This window comes from Pezoporus wallicus, unplaced genomic scaffold, assembly GCF_028554395.1.
Source record: "Pezoporus wallicus isolate ANWC-B61680 ecotype Strahan unplaced genomic scaffold, APGP_CSIRO_Pwel_v1 contig_749, whole genome shotgun sequence".
Classification (NCBI taxonomy): domain Eukaryota; kingdom Metazoa; phylum Chordata; class Aves; order Psittaciformes; family Psittacidae; genus Pezoporus; species Pezoporus wallicus.
In genome coordinates this window covers 3,730,036-3,755,813 of record NW_026641327.1, presented here as the reverse complement: position 1 = coordinate 3,755,813, position 25,778 = coordinate 3,730,036, and the positions used below count along the sequence as shown (strand labels likewise).

The 25,778-nt window shown below is 41.1% G+C and overlaps 1 protein-coding gene across 1 annotated transcript; it reads left to right on the top strand.

The window, feature by feature from the left end:
* The first annotated feature begins 317 nt into the window (after nt 1-317).
* Nucleotides 318-25,765, top strand: LOC130606611 (sodium-dependent neutral amino acid transporter B(0)AT3-like). The gene is made up of 12 exons (XM_057423110.1): nt 318-563; nt 8,141-8,281; nt 9,795-9,932; nt 11,932-12,113; nt 12,497-12,607; nt 17,706-17,818; nt 18,104-18,232; nt 18,848-19,004; nt 20,119-20,323; nt 21,924-22,083; nt 24,142-24,304; nt 25,415-25,765. The coding sequence occupies exons 1-12, from the start codon at nt 407-409 to the stop codon at nt 25,658-25,660; spliced, it is 1,902 nt and encodes a 633-aa protein (XP_057279093.1). The 5' UTR covers nt 318-406; the 3' UTR covers nt 25,661-25,765.
* Nucleotides 25,766-25,778: the final 13 nt, after the last annotated feature.

The following is a 25,778-nucleotide window of genomic DNA, read 5'->3' as shown; positions in this document are numbered from 1 at the left end:
CCCAAGTGTTCTACACTTGTAATAAGTCTGCTGTAAAGGTTTCTCCTTAATGACATTCAGTGTCACACTTCCCTGAAAGCATCTGAGAACAGAAGGAGAACAGAAAATAAAAACCTGCTTGATCCCATGTTACCCATTAACAGCATATTCCCAAGTTCTCTAACTATAGAAGGAGCTTCAAAAAAGTCAAGAGTAGTAACTCTCTCTATAATTGTAATTACTGGTTTTGTCTTTAAACTGCAGCTTTGGCAATGACACGTTCCTTTGTATTACATAAAAAGAAAGCTCCACCTCTCTTTCCAGGATCCTCCAGTCACCCCGCATAAAATCTGTAGGAGAGACAGGTTTTGAAGCATCTTCCAACTTATAGGGAAAGGAGCTAAAGAGCCAAGGATACTGCATTAAAATGTCGAAAGACTTGTCAGTGCCACCTGAAATCCCTAAAGAAGATAGCAGACCCAAGTGGGACAACAAGTTCCAGTATATTTTAAGCTGTATCGGATTTGCCGTCGGTTTGGGGAACGTGTGGCGATTTCCATACTTGTGTCAGATACATGGAGGCGGTAAGACTGACATGCGATTTTGTTGGACTATTAAATTACAATTCTTATATAACTACACTAACTTACGATGGGCACGGAAGTTAGATATAGCCCCCCAGTGATTCAGGGGGCTTTTTTTTTAACTATCTAATTCTCATAAATGTTTTGCTCCAGTTAGACTAACTTTTTCTGTAGACGTGTATTTCATTTTAACATCAAAGAGCCATAGAATCATGGAATCATAGAATCATAGAACAGTTTGGGCTTGAAGGGACCTTAAAATGATGTGTTTGTTTAGGAGATAAGACCAGACTGACACTAACTGTCAGCAAAACCAACACTGGAGCTCTTACGTTGCTTCTACAGTCCAGATAGGAGCAGGAATCTGACCCTGCAGCTTGTTACTTTAAGGAAAAGCAAGAAGTCCTGGGGAGGCCCAAGTGAACCGGCCCCCATACAAACAGTCACTGCTCTTTCCTTTGGGAAGGGAGCAAGTTGTTCCCTTTCCTTCTCTGATGCACTCAGGAGTTGCCTCATCATCTGGAACTACCCCTGCACAAAACTAAATTGTACTTTTTGATGCCTGTGAGGCATTTATCATAGATAAATGATAAGAACTAGAAGAACCCCACCAGGACCCTGCCAGGTACTGCAGGCAGCTGCCCAAGCCTGTCCCAGGGCACCATTCCCACAAAGAATTGCTTTAGAAGCAGCCAATTTAGTAAATATAAGTGGATCAGAAAAGAGTACCTGATAACTCGCCATTCACAGCAGCTTTTGAGATCCACCATGGTAAGCTGGCTAAAGCAGAGTGAGATAGCAAATTGTTTCAGACCAGTATTAGTCTTTATCTTTCAAATAACTGGAGAAAGAGAAAATTCAAACCTGGAGAACTGTCATATGACAGAAAAAAACTATTAAATCCAGCTTGTTATACCAAGGTATCCATATTACTTGATGAGCTACATATATTTGAATCAGCCAAGGAACCAGGAATGGATGCTGCCTTTAAATGGAAGAGGTGTTTCTGAAAGAAGGAGACACTTGAGGATTCTCGTAAGTATCTGAATGAGTAAGATACAGAAGGTTGTATCAACACAAAGAACCTTAGTTCTTAGTCAAAACACAGCACTGCACCAGCTACCAAGAAGGAGAAAAATGACTGCTACTGCTGAACCCAGGACACATATATAAGCAGAGCATTAGGAAGTAGGTGTAGATACTACTACCAGTACTAAGAAACTTCTGACTTCTTCAGAAAGTCCACCTTTCAAAGTCAACTTGAAAAATCAGACAAAATGCAGAAAAGCCCTAACAACTATTCAAGGTCCAGAAAACTTTTGGGACAAGGAATGACTCAAGAATCCAGTCTATTTAGCTCATGAAATTCAAAATGAAAGTGTATGTTGATCATAGTCCATAAACAAAGGGAAATTATCTTGGCTGCAAGGAGCTGTTAAACATGTAACAGCTGGATGCTACAATTAGATCGATTCAAATAAGAAAAGAGAAGAAGTGAGTTAGATTCCTCCCGAGAGACTTAACATTTTCCATTATTTATTTAGATGTGAAACCCAGTGAAACTCCCCCAGAGCAGTGACATAACTGGGTGGTGAGAAAGCCATAGGTGCAAGCATGTTTTTTTTCTGTGTTTGCCCACGGAGATGGCTGGAAAAAAGCCCGTCACTTCAGTTAATGACACAGACATTAATGAGACATGATAAACACCTTTTGAGAAACATCCCCATAGCAGGTATGGCATGGGACCTGCAAGGATGATATTCTGGAGCAGGAGCTGTAGGTCAGACAAAAACCCTACAGCATCTCAAGTGGCCTTTCTATCTTGGAGCAAGGGAACAAGCATTCAGAACAAAATTAACATAATGTGATATTTCTGTAATGTAATAATTAACACCAAGCATTCAGTGGAAGGTTTCAAACTCATAGACGGGACCATAGCAAGATGCAGCTCCTCCACACATCTCATTACACAGAGCTGGTTCTGGGGCCACCAGCTGCATGCGGCTGCATAAACTTTGTGTGTCAGGGTTTTGTGCTGTTATGGATTAAGATGAAATATTGTTCTACAGACCATAAGGAGGCTCTCACACCTTCCCATGAAGCACCAAGGGTTGATTCTCCATACTGGAGGCAGGGTCTAGCTGTGGCCAGCTGTTTTTCAACCTCTTCAGATCCCAGCCTCACTTCAGAAGATCAGGAACACTTGCCTCGTACTGAGGTTTGCTCTCTTCCCTCCATTCTTCTCCTCCTACATCCCATCACTGCCCTACAGACCTCTACCACCACAGAAGTGTGAGTCTTAGTGCAAGGATACCCAAGTGACCTGTCTGTATGGACTGCACAGTGCTCGGAAAGTCTGTTTGCTTGTGGATCCAGCTTCTGAGCACTGATATAACCCACAGGAGCTTCTAGGGACAAAAAGAACAGGGTTTAAGCAGGTTTAAAGACAATAAAAATAAGAAAATGCTGCAGGGACAAAGGCTGAATCATTCCTTTGCTTCATGAATAGTATTTGTTTCTGTGAAAAATCAGTTTAAAATAGGTAGCAGACTCAGTAATGGTATATAGGTACTTTGCATCACTACAGACTGTAGCATGAGACTGGTGAGTAAAGGTCAATATGTGGATGTCCGGGCAATGTCTGGTCACTGGATTTAAAAAAGGGCTCAGAGAGCTCAAAGCAGGGTGGACTCTGTAACAAAAGTGCTGCAGGATTTGTGAATAATTTATCCCAGAAAGCCGGCATTGGGAAAGTTTGAGGGAGTCATGAAGACCACCAAGAAGACAGAGCGGTTGGGTTTACACCGGTGTATAATGTAGCTGCATTATATTTCTGCTAATTTAAGACAGTGATGTGATTTTGGGGTTGCATTTTTTGAAAGCAAGCAACTCAGATGCAAAACCCCAATAGATAGTGAAGTATACCAATAGTACTGAAGTATAAATCCTGCTTGTGTGCATCTGAAGATGTGAGCATGGGAGAGACCAGCAGCATCTGGTTAAGTAGGAGACCTGAGAGGTGCAGTGACTATACCTGCAGCCACAGCCACAAGTGCAGCTGGTAGGGACATAGCATAGATGTGCTCTAAGGTGGAATGGTTTATGGGTACAGCTCACAGTTTCACAGCTCATTCAGGTGTTTTCCAAGTCTGTAAGAGTTAGTCAGTGCACTTCACCTCATTTCTAGATCTTTTTAAAAACAAGAGATAAAAAAGAGTGCTTGTATATTTGTCTCATGTCAGCTGTTCTCAGCAGACCTCTGGACCTTATTCATTGCACATTAGTGTTACTCAGTAACTCGGATCTAATATAATATCAGTTTTGCTGACATTTATCACCCTCTATCGTTACTGATTATTTGCATTTATTGCCTGAGTTAAGTTAGTTATTTACTTTTCATGACTAATGGATATGAAGGTTGTTTGCCACAGTAAGTGGAGACAAACACAAAGGTTCCCAGGCAACTGGGATCAAAAAGAAGTCTCTAAATGACCCAGCATATAGTTTGACACTTAAAACTGAGACTCAAACAAGCCATATAGTTATACATGTACACATAAGATCATCTGAGTGTATCTAAAAAACCCCAACAACCCAGATGTACCTGGAACTTACCGCACTGTTTTACTTTTCATTATAGCTGGGATATATATATGCTTGCCTAATCCATGGGTATTACAAATGTGCATTGTGCCTGAGCCTGCAGGATGACTGGAAAATACCTTTAACATAAAATACAGTTTCTTTCTAGGAAAATAAATACAATCAGCACTGAAGTACAGCTCAAAAGGGAGAACTGTTTACTTCTGGGGCAACGATTAACAGACTTTAATAACCCATGGCCTACCTGACCTTTGCTAGGATTTGAACTACCACTGGCTGCAAAACGCAGTTCCTGGCTCACTGTGTCCTCAGAAGGAAAATAAAATCTCAGAGGAACAACAGGTACACCAGGAAGATACTGTAAAATTAAACAAATAAAAGAAGTATGGTGGGAACAAAAGAGCTTGCATTTGGTTGCCTTTTGCAGTTCAGAGTGGTGCATGCTTGCACGTGACTGCTGCTCTCTTGCATCCCTCAGTTATGAGTATTTCATAGAGGAGTTCACCAAGGTCATTTTATAAGTTGATCTACAGGAGTTAGCCCCCTTCTTTCCAAATCGCTATTGCCACCTTGATTTTTCTGGGCATGGCTTTAGCTTCTTCAATATTGCTCAAGGGGATACAGTCACTTACACACACAACCCTGCAAAGTTGCAGAGTCTAAGAAGATGTGCAGTGTGGCCTGTAAGTCAAAATCAGTGCCATCATAAATATGCTGCACAAGTATGACATTTACAGTAGCTCATACTTTTCATCTGTATTAAGGCATGTGTAGAAGACATCGCAAAGATCATGACGTATTGTTTTCCAGAGAGAAGGGTGAATACGATTAAGCTGCTGCTTTTTTTCCTACTTGATTGATGTCTTGATGTGATTTGTTGCTGTGTTGGCTACTACCCTGCTTAGCTGAACTCCTATGGAGAAAGTGAGACAGGTCTAATAATCCCTTTTCAATGTCTAATAGCTTTTTCTCTGTATCTGTACAAGTAGTTATCAGCTATTGCAATTTCTTGTAGGTAAAACATAAATTATTCTGCTACTTGATCTGCAGGTGCTGGTAAGATGCAATATTGAACACCTGAATCAGTTCCTCTAAGCTGTTCTTCAGCATTTAACAAGTCTTTATTGGTACTCCCAGGTTTTCACATCTGCTTCTCACTGATGCTAATGAATTTCTGCTGGTCTTGGTACAGCCTTGGTACTCCTTGATGAGGAGGTAACCTGGCTGGTACATCAAACTGCTTTACATTTCCACTAGTCAGGTCTATTGCTCTCTCTTGGTAAGATGTGATAGAACCAATTTGGCTGTTTCACTCTGTGGTTGCCATTATTCAGCTTTAGACTGCTCTCCTTTGCTAAGCCCCTGGTCACTCTGCCCTCCAGTGCATCAGCAGCTCTCAACAGGCTGCCTAGCAGCTCCTGCACTTTTCTTCCAGATGGCCATGTGTGGGTGATAAAACAAAGAGTTTGCCCTTCAAGTGTCATTTTGCAAGCAGAGGGTTGAATAGGGCTGAGCAGTTGCTTTTCTCACCTGATTTGTCTGTACATCTGCCAGGCTGGATGGGGTTTTGAGCAATCTGGTCTAGTGGAAGATGACCCTGCCTACAGCAAGGGGGTTGGATAATCTTTAAGGCCCCTTCTAACCCAAACAATTCTGTGATTCTATGATACACCACAATCAAGGGATCAGGTTTTAAAAACTCTCAGTGTAGCTAGAGCACACCAAGTATTTCCTACCACCATGACTACAGAGCTGTCTCTGCTCTAATGGCTCTTCTGAGTTAGCAACACCACCAGTCGTGCTACATGCTGAAGCTCCTTGTCACTTGGGATTCTGCTGTCAAGGAAACCAGCTTATCAATATGTGCAGTATTTGTAGTTGATCGACTGATTTGAAAAAGCTATTGTAGACTTTCTGTGCCTTCTCATGTGCACAGGGATTGCTCCTCAGCTTTGCAGTATCCTTGTGCAGGATCTCTTTCCAAAATGACTTTCAACTGTGGCACATTTTGGACTGTTCGTTTTTTGTTTAGTCTGGGTAGTGCTAGAGGGTTCCTACTCACTATGAGGTATCTGATACCTTTCTAGTATCAGATAGGGGTAGGGGGATTTTACTGTGGGAAAAAGTAAGCTTCAAGTGCTTGAGCAGACTGTCTGTGCTTTTCCTAACTCCCTCCTTTTTGCTTAAAAATACTATAAAGCAAAGGAATGAACAACTGAAAGCATATTTTTACACTACAAGCCATTTATTTGAATTAGGTTTGAGAAAGATTAGCTCCAGTACCTATTTCTTCTTACCCCTATCTTCTGCCATATTTCCATATTTGCAGGTAGCATACTTTTTATATTGTTTTTATGGAAAACCAGTGTTTTCTTTCCAAGCCTGACATTACGCTTTGCCATGCTTTCAATATGACTGGAGATAGGTACAAACCAGCACAAAGTAAACAGGCTTTTATCAGCACATTATCTAAACATGCCCTGCTGTCAGTGGTTCATCTAGCAAACAGAAGAGAGCGATAACAGGGGGCAGTTTGCACTAATTATTACACAGTTATTTCCAGGAAGATATGACATGAGAGACTGCCGGTCCCTTACAGAGCGCTTTGCTAGCAAGAGTTCAGCATGGCAGGGATTGCAGTGGACAGCTGCCGCTCGGAGCTGGTGCATGGCCACACAGACAGGAGAACAAGCAGAGTGCTCCAGGCACTCTCATGGATATTCCACTATTCCCATTAGACAGCCCAAGGCATGGGGCTGTCAGGAGGGCTGGGTGGGCACCCCGGTGTGCTGCGGAAGGGGATATTGCAGCAGGTTTGAAGGAGAATGCAGGACTGAGAATGGTGAGAGGTTACCCAGTTCTTGTGGGAAGGACCTGCAAATTCCATCGCATTTACATGGGAGGCGGGTAGCTCCAGGTGAGATTTTATCAGGTGGTAAAACACTTAAACAATTGTTTTCCTTAACTCCTCTGTAAGTCTCTCTCTCCTGAGGGTGTGTGTTTGTTATAACAGCCACTTCAGAGCTTCTTCCAAGCACTGGGACTACTGTGAAGGGGGTACGTGCAAATTGAAGATTTAATGTACTAGGAATTAACTGTCTCTTTTAAAATCTGATTCTTAGCCGTTAAAAACATCTTAAGAAATCGGATCATAAGGGGACACATTTATTTCCACCTTTGGCAAACTAAAAACAGTCCTTCACTGTGAAGAGCTTTGCTGATTTTTGTTCCTATGTGTTTCTTGATAAGGGGAAATTGAAACATTAAAAGAACACACTTTCTCTGGGTGCTGCACCAAGTTACTGTAGCACCTAGCAGCAGGTACTTAATACAAGGTTTTTGCAGTACTTAATACAAGCAATTAGATTTATCTGCCCAGCCTTTCTAAATAGTCCGTGATTGCAAAACACAGAGGCCATTCTAAGAAGTGACCTGAAACCTTGTGCATCCCCCCACCTCCCTCTCAGAGCGGAAGATGGAGTGGAGAGCCGAGCTGCTCCATTCTGCTCTCTCAAGTGGTGATAGTGATGCTCTCCCTGCTAGCCTGAAGGAGAGCAGAAGGTTTCCAGCGCTGGCAGAGCAGAGCTGGGCAGACACAGATATGAGATCTGGAGGGTAAGGGAAACAGCATAACAAGGCAGAGGTTTATTGACAAAGCCATGAGGAGCACAGCCAGTAGGATAGGAAGGGGGCTGAGGCAGGACTTCTGCTTTTGTTTCCCCAGAGAAAAGAGGCTTCATGCTCACAGTGCTTGAGGGGAAGCATCCTGCAGAACTAAGCATCCTTTAGTCCTTCCTCCTGCATCTTCAGCAATAAAACTACCAGTAACAGATGTTACTTGGCAGGTATCCCTAGCAATGCTTTCTCTCCCAACACATCCTACAAGAATAAGGGTCATAAAGCAGGCAAATTATCAAACAGTAATCTCAGCGAGATGCAGATAACAACGTGGCTTAATTGCACTTTATTTTCAGGGGCATTCCTTATCCCATACTTCATCGCTCTTCTCTTCGAAGGAATCCCATTGTTGCACCTTGAACTGGCCTTGGGACAGTGCATGAGGAAAGGCAGCATCAGCGCCTGGAACAGCATCTCGCCCTACCTCGGAGGAGTCGGTATATCTCTTGGGGTCCCAGCCGAAGGAACTGCAGATGAGCTCCCAGCCAACAAACCCATGCCTGATGCTTTGTTAGGATATAAGAAGAAAGTTTGCACTGTAAGGGTAGTGAAACCATAATAGGTTGCCCAGAGAGCTGGTAGGTGTCCCATACCTGGAAACAGTCAAGGCCAGGTTGCATGGGGCTCTGAGCAACCAGATCTAGTTGTAGATGTCCCTGCTCATTAGAAGGGGGTTGGACTAAATGACCTTTAAAGGCTCCTTCTCACCCAAACTATTCTATGATTCTATATCACTCCCATCAGATGTTACTCTAGGCACAACCTTACTGCCTTAAATGCAAACCTCATAACCTTTGCTGTGGAAAGCACAGCAGTCACAAGCTCTATTGGCCAACACTGCCCTATTCCTACCATACCTTGTAGCTTACACAAGAGCTGCCTGCACACAGTGGTTCTTGCTCCTCCCTCACAGTCCCTCCAGGAGCCAGGAACAGTTGGACTGGAGGACAGAAAGAGGGGAGATCAGGAACAGGATCCTGGCACCTCCTAAAGAGCCTGAAGCAACCTAGGAGAGTTCCTCACCACAAAACACAGGCACAATGGGGCTACTGAAGGGCTATTATTAACATGAGGGACAGTCCACACAGCAGGATGCAGACTGATGAGCAGTTCTGTACCAACAATTTTTTTTTTCTATTTATTTAATATACACTGAAAAAAAAACCTGTATCTGGTATCCCAAGCACATTGTTAGGCAGCAGAAAGTGAATGGGAGCAGCCATCGTTAGAGGGCTGAACAATCAGCTGTACCAGCTTTGAGATAGCACCTTCCTGCCTGTGGGGTCAAGGAGAAACCGTCAGATGCTCCAGCCAGCACTGATGGATCATACCCTGCTTTCAGCAGGTGCTTAAAAATGGGATTGGGAGCAACTGCCATACCTGTGGGTGTGTGTGAGAGGAGAAGGGGCGGGTAAGGGGAGTTATCTAAGGGCCAAAGAGCAACGAGGAAGAAATACCAAGCAGCAGTGTAGTGGCTCCAGCTAAACCCATCTCTTACAATTAAGCTTGTCCATCCTCTCTTTGCAAAAAACACAAGCAAGCAGAAGCCATGGTGTTGCTATTCTTCCTTCCCCATCGTAGGAGCAACTCAGTTAATAGTTTAGGGCACTGTGCATGATTTCGGACAAAAGAGACAAGACATGCTGCAAAAAATTCAGTCTCTTTTGGTGTCTGCTATTAAAGTCGTGTTGCAGAAAACAATGTATTACATACTACAGCAAAGACTTCAACCCTAATCTTATAAATATGTAGTGATTGGCAGCCCTCTTGGAGCTGGGGGCTGCACCAGTGTTTGGCTACTGAGGACACAAATACTCATCTTTCATGTGAAAATTCCTGGGGGAAGCAGAAAATGTTGCAAAATGAGGAAACAGGAGCTTCTGAGAGCAAGTGCTGCGACTGATATTTTTCTCCAAACCTTTCTAAGCTGAGATCTTGTGCTTTCTGCAGGTGTTGGTTCGTGGATGGTGTCAGTTCTGGTGAGCTTATACTACAACACAGTTTTAACCTGGGTGATGTGGTATCTCATAAACTCCTTCCAGGAACCTCTTCCTTGGAGCATGTGTCCTCTAAATGAAAACAGAACAGGTAACTACCACTCTGAGCATCACTCATAGGAAAAGGAGGATCACAAACATCAGTCTGGGGACTAGAAAGGGGAAAAGGGAAGCTTTGTGTATTTTTTATGCTTGTGCTATGATACAAAAATACCAGTCTGAAAGAGCATCCTCTGCTTCCTATGGAAAAATAGTCCTTTATCAAGACACATGCTGTTACAAACTACACATCAAGACACATGAGATAGTTAACATAAAAAACAGATTTACGACTACATCTTTCAGTAACTGCTTTAAATGAGACTTCTGAGTTTTCATTAAGTGGTGATTCATTCATCATGACTCATTACAAGCTCTTACAGAAACCTTTCAGGTCATTTGCCATGATGTACTGAGAAAGATTAAGTGAGATGCCAGAGCAAGAAACACAACCTTACCAGAGAACTTCAGTTTCTGCTGTAGGTTGCTGAGACAAGAAGACAACATCCTAGAGCAGCTAATTGAGAAACCCTTGAGAAGCCACACTTGATTTGGCCCTGAGTTGTGCACAAGATCTGGTTTGTTTTCCGCTCAACAAGCTACGATAGGGTCCATAGACTACTCAAATACATCATCCTCACACGAATAACAAAAGCCATAAAGTCCATGACCTCTTTTGCTTGATTTCAAAATAGGAAATGTAATAACAGTGTTAAAAAAAAAAGGAGCAACTGAGTAAAATGTTTTTGAGGTAGCAGAGGAACTACTCAAAGAGGGAATCTTTGAGGCTCAGATCAAATTCACATTACCCATTACAAAACCTTTAGTAAGCCCAGAGACAGACAGTGTACCTAAGCAGGATAAGGAAGACTGCTCTCAGTTCTTCAAAATTATTTTCCAGCTATTTTCACTCAGAGCACAAGAGACAACAAATTCCAGGGCAGTACAAGAAACATAATCTGAGGAAGAAGCTAAGAAGACAAAACACAGCAGGAGATAACATTATTTTCGAGACCTTAGGAATATTCTAGAGTAAGAAAACAGTTAGACATCCACCATCTTTGTTACAGAAGAAAATCATCTGGCCCTTAAGAAAGAGGATTCTTTCATTTCTCAGGATACAGACGTCCCAGCTAGTGAGCTAAACAAATGTTTTCCAAATGTGCTTTGGAGATCAACTTTTTAATCAACTAGTTTGATATACTAACCCCCTGCACTTTTAGTTAAGCATCTGTCCTGGGTTTGGATGGTACTTACTTGCCAGTTGGGCTTAAACCATGACAGCACCTTTTAGAAAACACTGAAGAAGTCCTTTAAGGATGGATTTTTCAATACCAGGGCCAAGATAGGAAGAACCCACACTTCTCCATCATGATTGCAATGCTCTCTCCAGGTAGCTTCTTCCTAAATGAGTCAGACAGCAGCTGTTTCCATCCACCAGGCTTAGCTGAAGGTCACCTAAAATGGCATGATTCAGAGGTAGCTGGGACTGTGCTGGACAGCGTATGTCTCAGTGCACATCCAATTATTTTAATTCAGAGCTGAGGAAAGGACACCAGCAAGTTTGAGTACATTAGTGTCCTTGTACACTGAAAGAGGATCACCAGCTTCATTTCAGTGGCAACCATGCTTTCAAGAGTAGATTTGTAACTTGAAAGTCACTTGGCTAAATCTGTACATCCCATAGCTGCAAGTTACTTCATTATCCAAATCTCACCAGAGTAAGTTTTGGTTGAAAAGTTGCATACAGCCACAATGACCACAGTTATGATTACTCCTCTCTGTCAGCATTTTGGCTGGGACAGAGAGGAGTTGCTTTCCCACAATTTAGATGTGACACAGGTCACCTTTCTTGCTTTTCAAAGATAGGTGCCCTAACTCTTTGTCCACTGGAATTCCTGGAGTATTTCAAGACTTACACATTCAATTTGGCAGCCCGCAAGAGACCATCCTGCTACTCTTCAAGTATAAAGTATTGCTTCCTAACCGTACAGTGACTGGGGAAAATACTACCAATTCTAAAATCTTCTGCTTTCCACATTTTTTTCCAGGGTTCAACGAAGAATGTTACAGAAGTACAGCAGTCAATTATTTTTGGTACAGGAAAACTTTGAACATAACACCTGATGTCACTGAGAGTGGCACGTTACAGTGGTGGCTCGTTTTGTGCTTAGCAGCTTCTTGGGCAATTGTCTACCTCTGCACCATCCGAGGAATTGAAACCACAGGAAAGGTACAGAAAGGACAGAGAAATGCATCATCCCATACTTTGAGTCTTGCTCTCCAGATACTGAGTTTCACCACCTTCCTGATTTAGCGTACTAGAACCATTTTGGAATGTTCCTTGTCCAATAAAGTGGTAACATTGGTACAGATGGTCCAAAATCACAGTCCTTTACCACTGCAAGTGCTGCTGCCATACAAGTCTCCTCTCACACAGTTTTAAGAACAATTTCATTACAAATATGTTCTGCATATCATTCTGCTTCTTTTAAAGATGGCAATGTTCAGCTGTTGCTGGCTTATCTTACAGTATTAAGACTGTGTGTTGCAATAACTTAGGTAGGATTTATCAGTGTTATTGTCAGTAACTGTCTGCCTGCATTCTTACTTTAGGCAATTTATGTAACAGCAATATTTCCTTATCTGGTCCTAACTATATTCCTTATTCATGGACTCACGCTACCAGGAGCCACAAATGGTCTGGCTTACCTCTTCACCCCTAATGTAAGTATTGCTGCTATAATCAGAAATACTGTTTTTCCTTTTTCTCCCGCTCGGATCTCATACTGTGTATTCACTTTCCAGCAACTCCTGATCAAGGTCCCTAGGGGGGCTACAAGGAACTCTTCCATCAGGGACTGTAGGAACAGGACCGGGGGTAATGGGTTTAATCTTAAACAGAGGAAGTTTAGATCAGATGTAAGGAAGAAGTTCTTTACTGTGAAGGTGGTGAGGCACTGGAATGGGTTGCACAAAGAAGTAGTAAATGCTCCATCCTTGGCAGTGCTCAAGGCGAGGCTGGCCAGGGGCTTGCAAGGTGTCCCTGCCTATGGCAGGGGGGTTGGAACTAGATGATCTTAAGGTCCTTTCCAACCCAAAGCATTCTATGATTCTACACAAGAACTCAGGTAAGCTCTTTTTCCTGAGATTAAGTGACTTGGGTTTTAATATACTTTACCAAGAAAGGAAGCAACAAAGTATTAAACAGTTCAGTAATAAACATTTCAGAAAATACTGGAAAACTGAGTTCGTTAAGGGTGCTTCAGTCCTGAATGTGTAAGTGAAACTGATACACTTGACAATCACCTCTCTTTTACACATAAGAAAGATGGGGTTTCCCTGCCAATGCTACAGAATCTACACAACTTTAAATAATTCGCTGAGGAATTACACTGCAAAGTGTTTGGTTTGTTTTTTTTTTTTTTAAAGGTTGAAAGTAATTTTCTCCTATCCCTCTTTCACCATAGCTGAAGTTTTCCCCCCACCCTGAAGCTGCCCCTAAAAGACAGAACTGCTGGACAATACCCCTCTCCCATTTTTTTCTCATCTTGTTAAAGGGACAGGAGTGCCAGATCCCTCTATAGCTGGCCATTTCAGAAAGACCTCTTTACTTTGTCCTTAGCAGCCTTCCCAAATGCAAAGTCAAATTATCCCACCAAGTGGTTGCTATCAACTGCAGGCTCCTCAAACTCTGCCTAAAAACCTCCATAAAACAACAAGTGTGGAGAAGGAAAAGCAGCACCCACTGACAGATGGTCTCAGAGCATCCTCTGCTTCTGCAGGTTCCATCACAGAGGCACTGGGTATTTCCCTTTTCCTTCCTACAACAGGAACACAGGTATTAAGGAAAACATAACCCAAGAAGCATGGAGATATGTTACATGCCAGCCTGGAAAGTGACGACAGCAAGAGAGGGCTCAAATGAGACACCTTTTTTATCCCTCACCCTACAAGCCCAATGGCACAGAGACTCATCTCAGATGCTGTCAGAGCTCAAAAAGGATAACCTTGGTCTTTACAGAAGATAAGGACATGCACTTGCATTTTTGTAGAGCCCAGACAGGACAATAAATGCTTGGTGCAATGTCTTGATGAAGAAAGCAGATTAGACAACAGAACCAGAACAGAGTTGGGCTCTGTTGATATTTGGTCTCAGCCTGGCTGTTGGGTTTCTCTGGAAGAGTTCAGGCATCTTCAGGACTTAATCACCACACAGTGAACTTACTGCAAAAAGTAGATTTGCGTGTATGCACAAAGCCTAAAGGTATTGCAGTGCTGAGGGGGAGCAGATCATCATAAAAGAAGAGGCAGATGGTTCTGCAGATTGGCACCAGAAGTCAGAATGAAAATCCAGCTGCAATCAACCTGCAGTTAATGATTAGCTGGTTTGAGGAAGCAGATCCTGGGGACATCCTTGAGGAGTCAGCTAAAGATGGTTTTGGTGATGAAACTCCGTTCTTATCTACAAACATGGAAAAGCTGATGCAACAGCCTGGTAAGTGATATCTGCTATGGGCACTGCTGTTGCACAGATTTACCTGGCCAACCAAGACCGTATTAGCTTACAGAACTGTAAAGCAAATTCCTCAAAGTGTGTGCTGGTTTCTTCTTTTCATGTCTCTGCAGGAGGCTTGTAAAGTTTTAGTAATGTAAAATACAGCTGCCTATTTCAGCCTGCTTTAAAAAGAAGCCAAACAAAACATATATAAAGCCTCTTGACACTCTCCATTCACTGGAGGCAATCTTTTCCATCTTTTCTCCAACTTGCAATGCAGCAGAAATTGTAGTTTCCCTGTAATAGCTGTCACATCCACTCTCTGGCAACTGCTGTACCTCACTGTTGTTTTTGATAATCTGTGAGAGAAAGTACTACCTAGTGCTAAAGGTCATATCTTAATAAGTTTCAACATCATCATCACCCAACTGAATTTATTTTTTTCATTAAACATTGTTTATTTGCTTTCCAAGTTTGTATCTTAGGTCTTACTAACTAATATCACTAATAATGGCTGTATGCACATGGATTTTAAATAGAATAGGCTGTGGTTTTATTTTCATGCAAAACCACAGTTTTTTTACCATACAACACACTTTCACACTTTAAATGAATAATGAATACTATGTTTCTTTGACTTTCAGAGATGGAGAAGTCTGATGATTTATTCATCCTCTCTAAATCCTTGGCTACCTGGAAAGTGAAGCTGCCAAGAATAGAAAAAAGATACTGAAGTTATACTCACAGGCACTTGAAGGGAAAGCAGAAGCTGCACAAAGATGCAGCAATAGAGGAGCTGGAACAGAGACTTTTGGAAAAGTTCTTGGGTAAAAAAAAAAACATCAGAGGCAGCAGAAAAGGGATCACATCAAGCATCAGCAATGGTCTTTATGCATTTCAGTTTCTGTGGACATCTGTGTCAGATCAAGAGCACAGTCTTTCATACTTGAAATTGCTTCAGAGACTGTAAATATTTGGGGATTCTCTGGCAATGAACAATTCCAGGAACATGGCTGGGCAACTGATGCCTGCACCCAGAGCTCTGCTGCTATTTATGGAGTAGTGAGAATGGCCACAATAAAGGCAGCACAGTCACCATGTCCTCTATCACAGAGACCATTTGTAATTTTTTTCCTCTATTTTGCAGTTTAGTTTTACACCTGATATATTACTGTGAATGAAGACTTAAAACTCCTTTCAAGGTACCTGGTCTATCCATATTGTTTCTGGTATTGAGGACAAAACCATTACCTTAATGAACTGCTGTCTTTAAGTGCAGAATTACTTGTTGGTCACTTGCTTATGAGAAACATTAATAGCTGTTTTTACACCAAAATCACACATCACAGATATCCCAGTAGCTTTTATTTCTGTTTTAAGAAAGCTTCTGCCCATGTTTCATGTGTTTAAGTGTCCAAATGTCTCATTGTTCAGGGGGGAGCAGTTATGCTTCATTTCCTCATTACTCCTGTGTTCATTCATTAATATTCTGGTTTTATATCTTCAGCCACATCTTTCTAGCTTCAGCACATTTTTTTTTTATCTGAAGACACATTTATGAAATCTGTATGCTATATTATTGAAAATATAAAATACCATTTAGATTCATAATTTGCTTAGGACCAGATAATGACATTGCCACAGCATGCCTGCCTGTTCACTATTTCTTCAGGTTTGTGGGTTGATTAGCATCTTTTAGAATCAATAAATGCATTGCCTCTAGCACGAAACTAAACTACCTCCAGACTCATTAGCCAAAGTCCACAGTCAGAAAGCCAGACTTTTAACACTCGCATCAGCACTGACAATTGGCTTGTCAGCACTGACAATTGGCTTGTCAGCACTGACAATTGACTTAATCAAGCTGTGAAGGCCACTTGGCAACATGCTGACTTTCTGCACTGCAAGAGCAATCTACTTCTACACAAGGTCCTACCAGTGAGCACTCTGGCATTGGAGGGTTTGGTTATGATCTTTCAAAATAAACCTCTAGAAAGGTTTGCCTAAGCTGAAGCATTTAGCCAATAACGGCTACACATATCTGCTTGCTATGCTATGTTCTACCAAACATTATACCAGTTCTGCTGTAGTTGAAGCACTGGCATGCTTATGGAGAAAACATATGCAGTAATGGCATTCACTGCATCCATCCACACTGAGGTGAACACATTATTCTTCCTCCTCAAGCTCAGGCCAGTTTCAGAGAAACCCAGAATGCTATTAAGGTTCTTTGGTATACTTACCTCATTCTATAAATGCTTCTAGTAGGGTCATTCCTACAAATGTTTCTAGTCACGTACTTTGACCAATGGCACAGGCACACAGGCACAACACAGCAAACACACAATTTGCCCTAGGATTTGCCCTGGATGACTAGGATATAGATTTAACTCAGGCTGCCGTAAAACAAAGTTAAACGACAGCCCCAGTATTACTTTTGAGCCAGCTCTTTTTTAAAACACTCGCTCTTAACTAATACTGGTTTGTATTTTCACTACTTGATAATGGAACAATATTCATACCTAGTAGGGTACGAATGTAATACGCTACTTCTTAGTTTCTGCAGGAAATTAGTATTTATTGAGCACATTTACATATTGCACACTATTTATGTTTAATCTTTTTCTTTTAAACTGAGTTTAAGGGTAAGATTCCTTCTTGGTGCAGCTATTTAAAATTTATGCTATCCTCTGTAATCCAACAATCACTAACTTTTTAATTTAGCTTCCTCTATCATGTAGCCCTTACATCAAAATTCATTCTGTCAACTTCTCCTTTATCCTTATTTTTCTTATATTGCCCTTTTATATTTTATTGTTGTTTTCACAGTACTTTTAATCTAAGATGCTCTTTTAAATGAATATCCTCTTTCGGTCTACTTGGGCTTTTAGTCTTTTTATTATTTGAAAAGCTATGGAATCACTTTGTCTTAAAACAATGAAGATTTAGTATCTATAGCATACAGTTTTAGGAAGATAATATTCTTAAACTGCAAATTACCGAGTATGTGGAGTAGCAAAGACAATAAACTGAGGAAAAATGCAATGTACTGTCCCTATTATGTTCCTAATGCATTTAAAAACACATTTTTATCATCAGATAGACTAGGTGTACAATGAAACAGGTTCTATAATTGCTACATATATTTAAACAGACCTGAAACAGCTGCTTTACTGACATGTTTTGTACTAATTCCCATTTTCAGCATATTTAGATGGCAACACAACTCAATTTCAGAAGTGAAATAAGAGATGAGCTATGAGAAATGGGAGAGAAAAAGAAATTTTAATTTAAGCCTAATAAGTGCATTTATTCCAATTATTTCAGCTGAACACTTTGAAAAATCCCAGTGTATGGCTTGATGCAGCTACCCAGATTTTCTTCTCTCTCTCTTTGGCTTTTGGAGGTCTTATTGCATTCTCAAGCTACAATTCACCAGTGTAAGTAGAACTAAAACTTTTATAAATTGCCTAAATTCCTGCTGAATTTTGACCAATTTTCTGAAATTTTCAAAACTCTGTCCTTAGACTATTTAAAGAGGATCTTATTTTTTCTAAAGGATTTTAACAGCTGCTGTCTCTCCAAAAGGCCAAATAGACTTCCTAACAGGAAGGGAAGGGGAGAGAAACCTAACACATTTAAATGTTTGCAGAAATACCTGAGAGAATCACAGCTAAAATACTGCCTTTTTTTAGTTACTTCATTTGTTTGAATGCTATTTCTAGAAATGACTGTGAAAAGGACGCTGTGACAGTAGCACTTGTGAACAGCATGACATCCCTCTATGCTTCCATCCCAGTCTTTTCTGTTTTGGGATTTAAAGCAACCACAGGCTACTGGGACTGCTTGGACGGGTAAGAAACTTGTGTTTCCAGTGTTATACTGCAGTTTCAATGCCTAAACAGATAATGTGTTACTTGAAAAACATGCATTTAGATAATTCATTTTCAGTAAAAAGGAAAAGCATCCGTATAGAGAAGTCTCATATAAAAATAGAAAGTACTACAGCATTGAGACAAGAATGATCAGGGCAGGGTCTGTAAGAAGCAAGACAAATAAAACAATCCAAAAATAGAAGTAGCACACCAAGGATCACATCTCAATCTCAGACTGGGATTAGAAGTAGTTAAAAAAACAATACCTTTTCGTGTTCCACTAGATTCACTGAATTACTAAACCCAAGTGGTGGAAATTCAGGAGAGCTGATAAAATAAAATAGGAATGTTCTAGAGACTGCATCCGCATAAAGTACTCAAAGTTTGTATCTGAAAGAGAAGACATTAAAAAGTCTAAATACTTTCTCGTAACTATTTTATATAAAAGTTCTCATTTAATATTTTCCTTTATATTGTAAATAACAGCACAGAGAGTAAATAAAACTTCTGATTAAATCTGAATACATGGCAGAGCATTTCCAGCCACATCATCTGCAAACATTTAAGCTAATGATACGTTGACTTCTCTGGCAGGAACATTATCAGTATTATCAATGAATTTGATCTTCCGGAAGAAAGCATCATGCGAGATAACTACACAGCCTGGATTAGCCTCCTCAATTCATCACATCCAGAAAAAATTGCTGGACTCAAACTGAAAAGCTGTGACCTTCAAGAATTTCTTGATCAGGTACCATCATTTCTTTCAACAAAGTAACCCTTAAACAAAATATACAGAAGGACTGGCATCTTCCTTTTTCTTTTAAGTACTTGTACTTTACTCTGCTTGTAATTAATCCATTATTTCACAATTTGAAATAGCAACACTGCTGTAGGACAGTCTGAACTCAAAGCTCTCTGGTACAGCATAAAAAATTACACGTTATCACCACAAAACTGATCTTCAAAGGTGGTCCTACCTGGAGCCTACTACAGACACTAGATTCAGTCCTACTTTGTTTTACAGGTATAAGCATAACAGAGGAAACACATCTAGCTGAAAGATTATAGAAAACAGGACGTTGAATGGGAGTTTCCTAAATCAATATCTATTAAAATGTTCACTCTTTGCCTTCAATCACATGTATGACCAGGAGGAAGGTATCATCACTGTCTTCTCTTTTACCCTTCTTTCCATTCCCTCTTGTCCTCTCCCTTTTATTTTAACTCCTCTCTGCACAGGATCTCACCTATGTTTTAAATCTTTTTACCCTAAACCCCCTCCCACCACTAAAATACATCAGGATTCTCTTTGCTTCCTTCTTTTCCAACCCTCCTAAATATTTTTTCATATCACTAAACACAGATGTTTTCTCTGTTTACTTCTCAAACCTCATTTCACTTGCTCAAGTAATTCCACCCAGTCCTGTAACTGTCATTTACTACTCACACATTTGCATTCCGTCCTTACAAGGCCTTACCACCTAATGAGAAAGAACAGAACTCTCTTGCTGCTGGAGTAGCAGTCATACCTTACTTAGATCTCATGTTTAAAGTGGCATTAACAAAAAACCTGCTATTTCAATTACAACTCTCAGATCTGCTTTACTCCAGACCTGTCTCTCTTGTGAGAGCCAAGATTCTGCTCTGTGATTGTCTGCACATCTCTGATAGACCATTTAAAATTACAATCTCCACAAACACTCTCCACTACCCATTTTCTCAACTGCTGGCTGCCACAGAGCCCCACAGGCTGACCAGCACCCTTGACTCCAGGGAAGGACAGAAGTGTTTTATAATTCTATATGCATAAGAAACTACATTTACACCATTATAATGTGTATTTTTATCTGTGAATTCTGCAGAGTGTATCGGGAACTGGCTTGGCTTTCATCACTTTCACTCAAGCCATCATTATCATGCCAGGCTCCCAGGCCTGGGCTATCCTGTTTTTCATAATGTTATTCTGCCTGGGCCTTTCCTCTATGTTTGGGAACATCGAGGGAGTCTTCACTCCTCTTCTAGAACTTCGAATTATATCTAAATCAGTACGCAAAGAGGTATTATCTGGTAAGATATTTGTTTCACTTTGTTCAAAGAAGGTGTTTCTTTACAGATGAGCAAACTACCAACTGCTTAACAAACATCATAGGGGATTAAGAATCAGTAATATTAATTTGGCTATCTCATAGTGTTAGTAAGGGCAGTGGATTGTGTTTGCAGAAGACAAGCACACAGATGAGGCAACAGTTATGGCAGAAGCTGTCAGGTGGCAGTATTATATGGCCCTTGCCAGTTTTTTTCTCAGCTTGTTTCTGTCTGAGAAAGATTGTTAAATTGCTATTCCTGGAGTCAGGTTTACCCTGAGCTACTGTAGACACAAGAACAAGCCTTGTCTTCACTTAAGCCTTTGGTACCTCAACAAGTCACTTCAAGGCAACCAGTGACAGCTAGTCAGCCATAACCACCTGTGCACAACCTCACCTCACTGTCAGAACTATAAGGTAGGTCATTAAACCCTATTTCATTCAAGTTTATGCTGCTACAGATTATTTTATATTTACTGTGAACACACCAGACTACAAAATTACCGCTTGGAAAACCAGGAATGAGCGCATGAAATCCTGTTCTAGCACCAAAGCAGAATCATTTCAACCAGAGACAGTTGCTGACCCCAACCTGCTCCTCTAAAACCATACTTGGTGAGAGTCTGAGATCTTACTGTGAAACTGGTCTAGAAAAATTTCAGGCAGTTTGAAGTAATGTATTAACATTAGTGCAATGTGCCCTTTTAAATTATTTTAAATTATTATGGGAATATTGCTGTCATGACTAAAAAAGTCTTGCTGTGGCATCTAAATTATATCCTTATCATTTTACAACTTTTAATGTAAAAATAAATTTCTTTACAACTTGGTAAGGTAATTATATCACTTTGTTTTCTTAAGGAAAAAGAAGTCTGGAACCATTTTTTGACAGCATTCAACCAAAGGCCATCTCAGAGTCAGAAGCAGTTAGTAACACAAAAGAAGGACATACCAACTGATTTACAGCCCATGTCTGCATTCAGCAACACTTTCCCTCCTTTCTACATTTTCTCTCAATTACCCTAAATCCATATCTTGGCTAAAGGAGAACTGAATGTACAGAGTGTGATGAAACTTAGACCAATACACACCAGGACACAAGGGACATAACACATTTGCAGCTCTGGGCCCTTTGAGGAAGTGGGGGGCAGAAATCCAGGGAGCCCTTACACTTCTTAGGTGCTGGCTGCTGCATGCTGAGACTATTGACTGCATGGAAAGGCAGACTATTGACTGCATGGAAATGCAGACTATTGACTGCATGGAATTACATCAGTCAAAATTTAGCGTAAGACAGCCCAGCCCAGCCCAGTCTATCTGCTAAACGTATTAAAAACTGAAGGATGCTCTGAATCATACAAGCGCGTTCCTCCTGCAACAGGGTGGTGCCTCTTGGCCAACACATGGTGGAAAACTGAGTTTGGGAAGTGATATCAGCTCCCCTAAGGGAAAAGTAGCTTGTTGTAGCTCCACAGAGAGAGAATAAAAATCACTAGAACAAGAACAAAATTAATTTAGAACAAAAATATACTTACTAAGTTCAGTTCAGTACTCCAGTAACAAAGATATCTTTTTTTCTTCAGGTATAATATGTCTAATTTCTTTCCTCATTGCTCTGTGTTTTACGCTGGGTTCGGGGAGTTACTGGATTGACATTTTTGACAGCTATGCAGGCACGGTGCCTCTTCTAGTCATTGCCTTCTTTGAAGTGGTCGGGGTTGCATATGTCTATAAAATTAAAAGGTATGTTGGAAACAGACAATTATTTTTGCCATAAGAGACATGCATTTTACTCTCCATCCGTGTTTGTTACATACAGGTATGCAATATTAAGTTATTTCTGTAGCACTTACCAGTTCTGCGACTGTAGTTATCATTCTTTGCTTTAAGTCTCCTATATTTGTAAAACAGGAGGGGTAATCTCTGCATGGTACTTATGGAAGGGCAGATCTTAAGTTTAAAGCTAGCAAGTCACCAGCTATTGTAGTTCTTCGGCCAAGAGGAGTTACACTGCCTTTCAAACATCCTCCTGTTACTGCCCTTTTGTTTTGTACTCTTGTATTTTTTCTTTTGATATTTTTAATGATTTTTCCCCTCAAACTTCATAGTAAGCAACATGCAGTAAATTCCCCATGTTAAAAGGCTCAACCTGCAAGCTGAAAATTGCTTTAAATGTTCTCTTTATCGGTGGATAAAGAACTGGCTGGATGGCCGCACACAAAGAGTTGTGGTCAATGGCTCAATGCTCAGCTGGAGACCAGTAACGAGTGGTGTCCCTCAGGGATCGGTGTTGGGACCGGTCTTGTTCAACATCTTTGTCGCTGACATGGACAGTGGGATTGAGTGCGCCCTCAGCAAGTTTGCCGATGACACCAAGCTGTGTGGTTCGGTCGATACGCTGGAGAGAATGAATGCCATCCAGAGGGACCTTGACACGCTTGTGAGGTGGGCTGATGCCAACCTCATGAAGTTTAACCATGCCAAGTGCAAGGTCCTACACCTGGGTCGGAGCAATCCCAGGCACAGCTACAGGTTGGGCAGAGAAGAGATTCAAAGCAGCCCTGCGGAGAAGGACTTGGGGGTGTTGGTTGATGAGAAACTGCACATGAGCAGGCAGTGTGTGCTTGCAGCCCAGAAAGCCAACCGTATCCTGGGCTGCATCAAAAGGAGCGTGACCAGCAGGTTGAAGGAGGTGATCCTGCCCCTCTACTCTGCTCTTGTGAGACCTCACCTGGAGTATTGTGTGCAGTTCTGGTGTCCTCAACATAAAAAGGACATGGAACTGTTGGAACAAGTCCAGAGAAGGGCCACGAGGATGATCAGGGGACTGGAGCACCTCCCGTATGAAGACAGGCTGAGGAAGTTGGGGCTGTTCAGCCTGGAGAAGAGAAGGCTGCGTGGAGACCTCATAGCAGCCTTCCAGTATCTGAAGGGGGCCTATAGGGATGCTGGAGAGGGACTCTTCATTAGGGACTGTAGTGATAGGACAAGGGATAACAGGCTAAAACTTAAACAGGGGAAGTTTAGATTGGATATAAGGAGGAAAGTCTTTCCTGTTAGGATGGTGAGGCACTGGAATAGGTTGCCCAGGGAGGTTGTGAATGCTCCATCCCTGGCAGTGTTCAAGACCAGGTTGGACGAGGCCTTGGGTGATATGATTTAGCATGAGGTGTCCCTGCCCGTGGCAGGGGGGTTGGAACTAGATGATCTAAAGGTCCTTTCCAACCCTAACCATTCTATGATTCTATGAAAACAAAGCCAGTGTTTGAACACAGACATGCACAAAAATCACAGTTTCTATTCCAGACTACAAAACTCCTCCCATCTTGATAGATACAGGTTATCATGTAACTATCAAACCGAGAACCACATATATCTACTGCTCATTCGATGTATAAAATGGTAAGAGGTATATGTAAAAAAATCAGCTCCGTGTCCAAATGACTGCCACTACTGACTGCAAAGGATGCTGGTTCAAGTTGCTGTATCGTATTACTGCCGTAATATTTTCATCCCTTATTTGTGCTTAGAAACTTTAGACTGGTGCTCAAGTAATGTAAACTGACAATGTAAACAGGTCTTTATTGATGTCTACCAGGGATGAATCATCTACTTTATTGATATTATTATTTACTTAAGTCTGCAGTAAGTTATTAAAGAAGCAAATGGAAAAGATTTAGGAAACTGTAATAGCACAGAAGTTGTTTAAAACTTAGTTATGAAAGTGTTTAAAACTTACAGAAAAATATGAAAAAGTGAAACTCTTCTGACTTAGATCTGACATCTGCCTCCTCTTAAAAGGTTCAGTAAAGATGTGAAATGGATGACTGGACGAAAACCCAATCTCTACTGGCAGATCACATGGAGGTTTATTAGCCCTCTGCTCCTGCTAATTGTCTTCCTGGCTTTTGTTACTCTTCAGATACAGAGGCCATCAAGTTATGCAGCCTGGAACCCTAAATATGTATGTTCCCAAATACTTTCAAAACTTTAATAAACGCCAAGAGTTTATGTTTTTTCTCCCTTATTAGATCCTTTAGAATCATTACCACCTACTGCTTACCCACATAACGTAGCCTGAAGTGATGCAATGCGCAGAATGAGAAGGCTGCAGTATGTACAGAGGTTACACATGCTAGAAAGTGTTTCTGCCAAGAGCCTCTTCTTGAGAAGTCCCGCATACTTCATGCTCCATATATCTTATCAATGTGTGTAATGCAGACTACTATTGAAGAAGATGTCTCATAGATGCTCCACACCTACAGCAGGTTCAGAGGTGGAACAAATGTATGAGCAGAGCATTGGAGCTGCATAACAGATGCCAGGCATGAAAATATTTCTCACTGAGAACTACCCATACCGCTGGGGTCCTGATGAATATGTATTTGACAGGCAGACAGGAAGGGAGGCAGCAGTCTGAGAACAGTGTTGATCTAATTCAGCATCAAAGACATGTCATTGTTGAGACCATTTGATCTGGATGTCACTGTCAGTTGCAGTTTCTTGGATCCCTCTCAAATACACCCTGCATAGGAGTGTGAAGATTGATTCTGGTCTTAAACTGCATGAGGATTACACTGCAGCAGTGTCTCCTCCAAAATCCATGGAGAATTACCATCCCAAAATAAAACTCATAGCCACAGACTTGCAAAAATGTCATTATCATAATTCCCTTGAAATCTCTAATTTAAATCTTCCCTATTTGGATAACAGCATGCTCAATGATTGCTGAAACCAGATAAGCTTTGAGTACTAACAAGAATAATCAGAGCTTAAGCAAGAGAGTAGAAGTTTGATAACTTCAGGGAACCTCTGCAGCCCCAGGAATTTGACACAATTCCAGCTGTAAATCTTTGAAACTATAAAACAATTACAGTCATCTTTAAACCCATGAGAAGGGTATACAGAGGACATGGCCACTGAGTGCTACTGTGGAGCAGGAGTAAAACTTTTGTTGTTGGGAGTAAAACTTTTGTCCTTGCTATAACAGCATAAGAAAATGCAAATGGAAATGTTAGCAAAATGTAAGTGTACATACCAATTATTTCTTTTGCTTGCTTTTTTATCTCCATAGGAAGGCTTCCCTATGAAAGAGGAGAAAGTGTATCCACCTTGGGTACTGGCCATCTGTGTGCTGTTAGCTGTTCTTCCTTGTGCGTTTGTACCTCTGGTAGCACTCTTTCATCTGATCAAACAAATGTGCAGAAGTAAGGACCCAAGCTTTGTACAGCCAGAAGTGTTTTTGTGTCAGGGGGGCAGTATCAACTTATCTCATCCAAAAGAATCAATACCAGTTGTATCTGTCTGTAAAAAAAAGTAGGACAACCTTTATTACACATGACTAGCTGTAGTATGGTATCATCCAACCAACCTGATTTATGCAGTTCATATGCTTACAGCCGGTCACCAGCACTCTATAAACAGTGCTGCTGTTTATT

Coding starts and splice junctions, on each gene's coding strand:
- LOC130606611 (XM_057423110.1), top strand. CDS start 407: ATGTCGAAAGACTTGTCAGTGCCACCTGAAATCCCTAAAGAAGATAGC. Junction 17,819..18,103: donor TCAAGCTACAATTCACCAGT/GTAAGTAGAACT, acceptor TGCTATTTCTAG/AAATGACTGTGAAAAGGACG. Junction 20,324..21,923: donor ACGCAAAGAGGTATTATCTG/GTAAGATATTTG, acceptor TTTTTTCTTCAG/GTATAATATGTCTAATTTCT.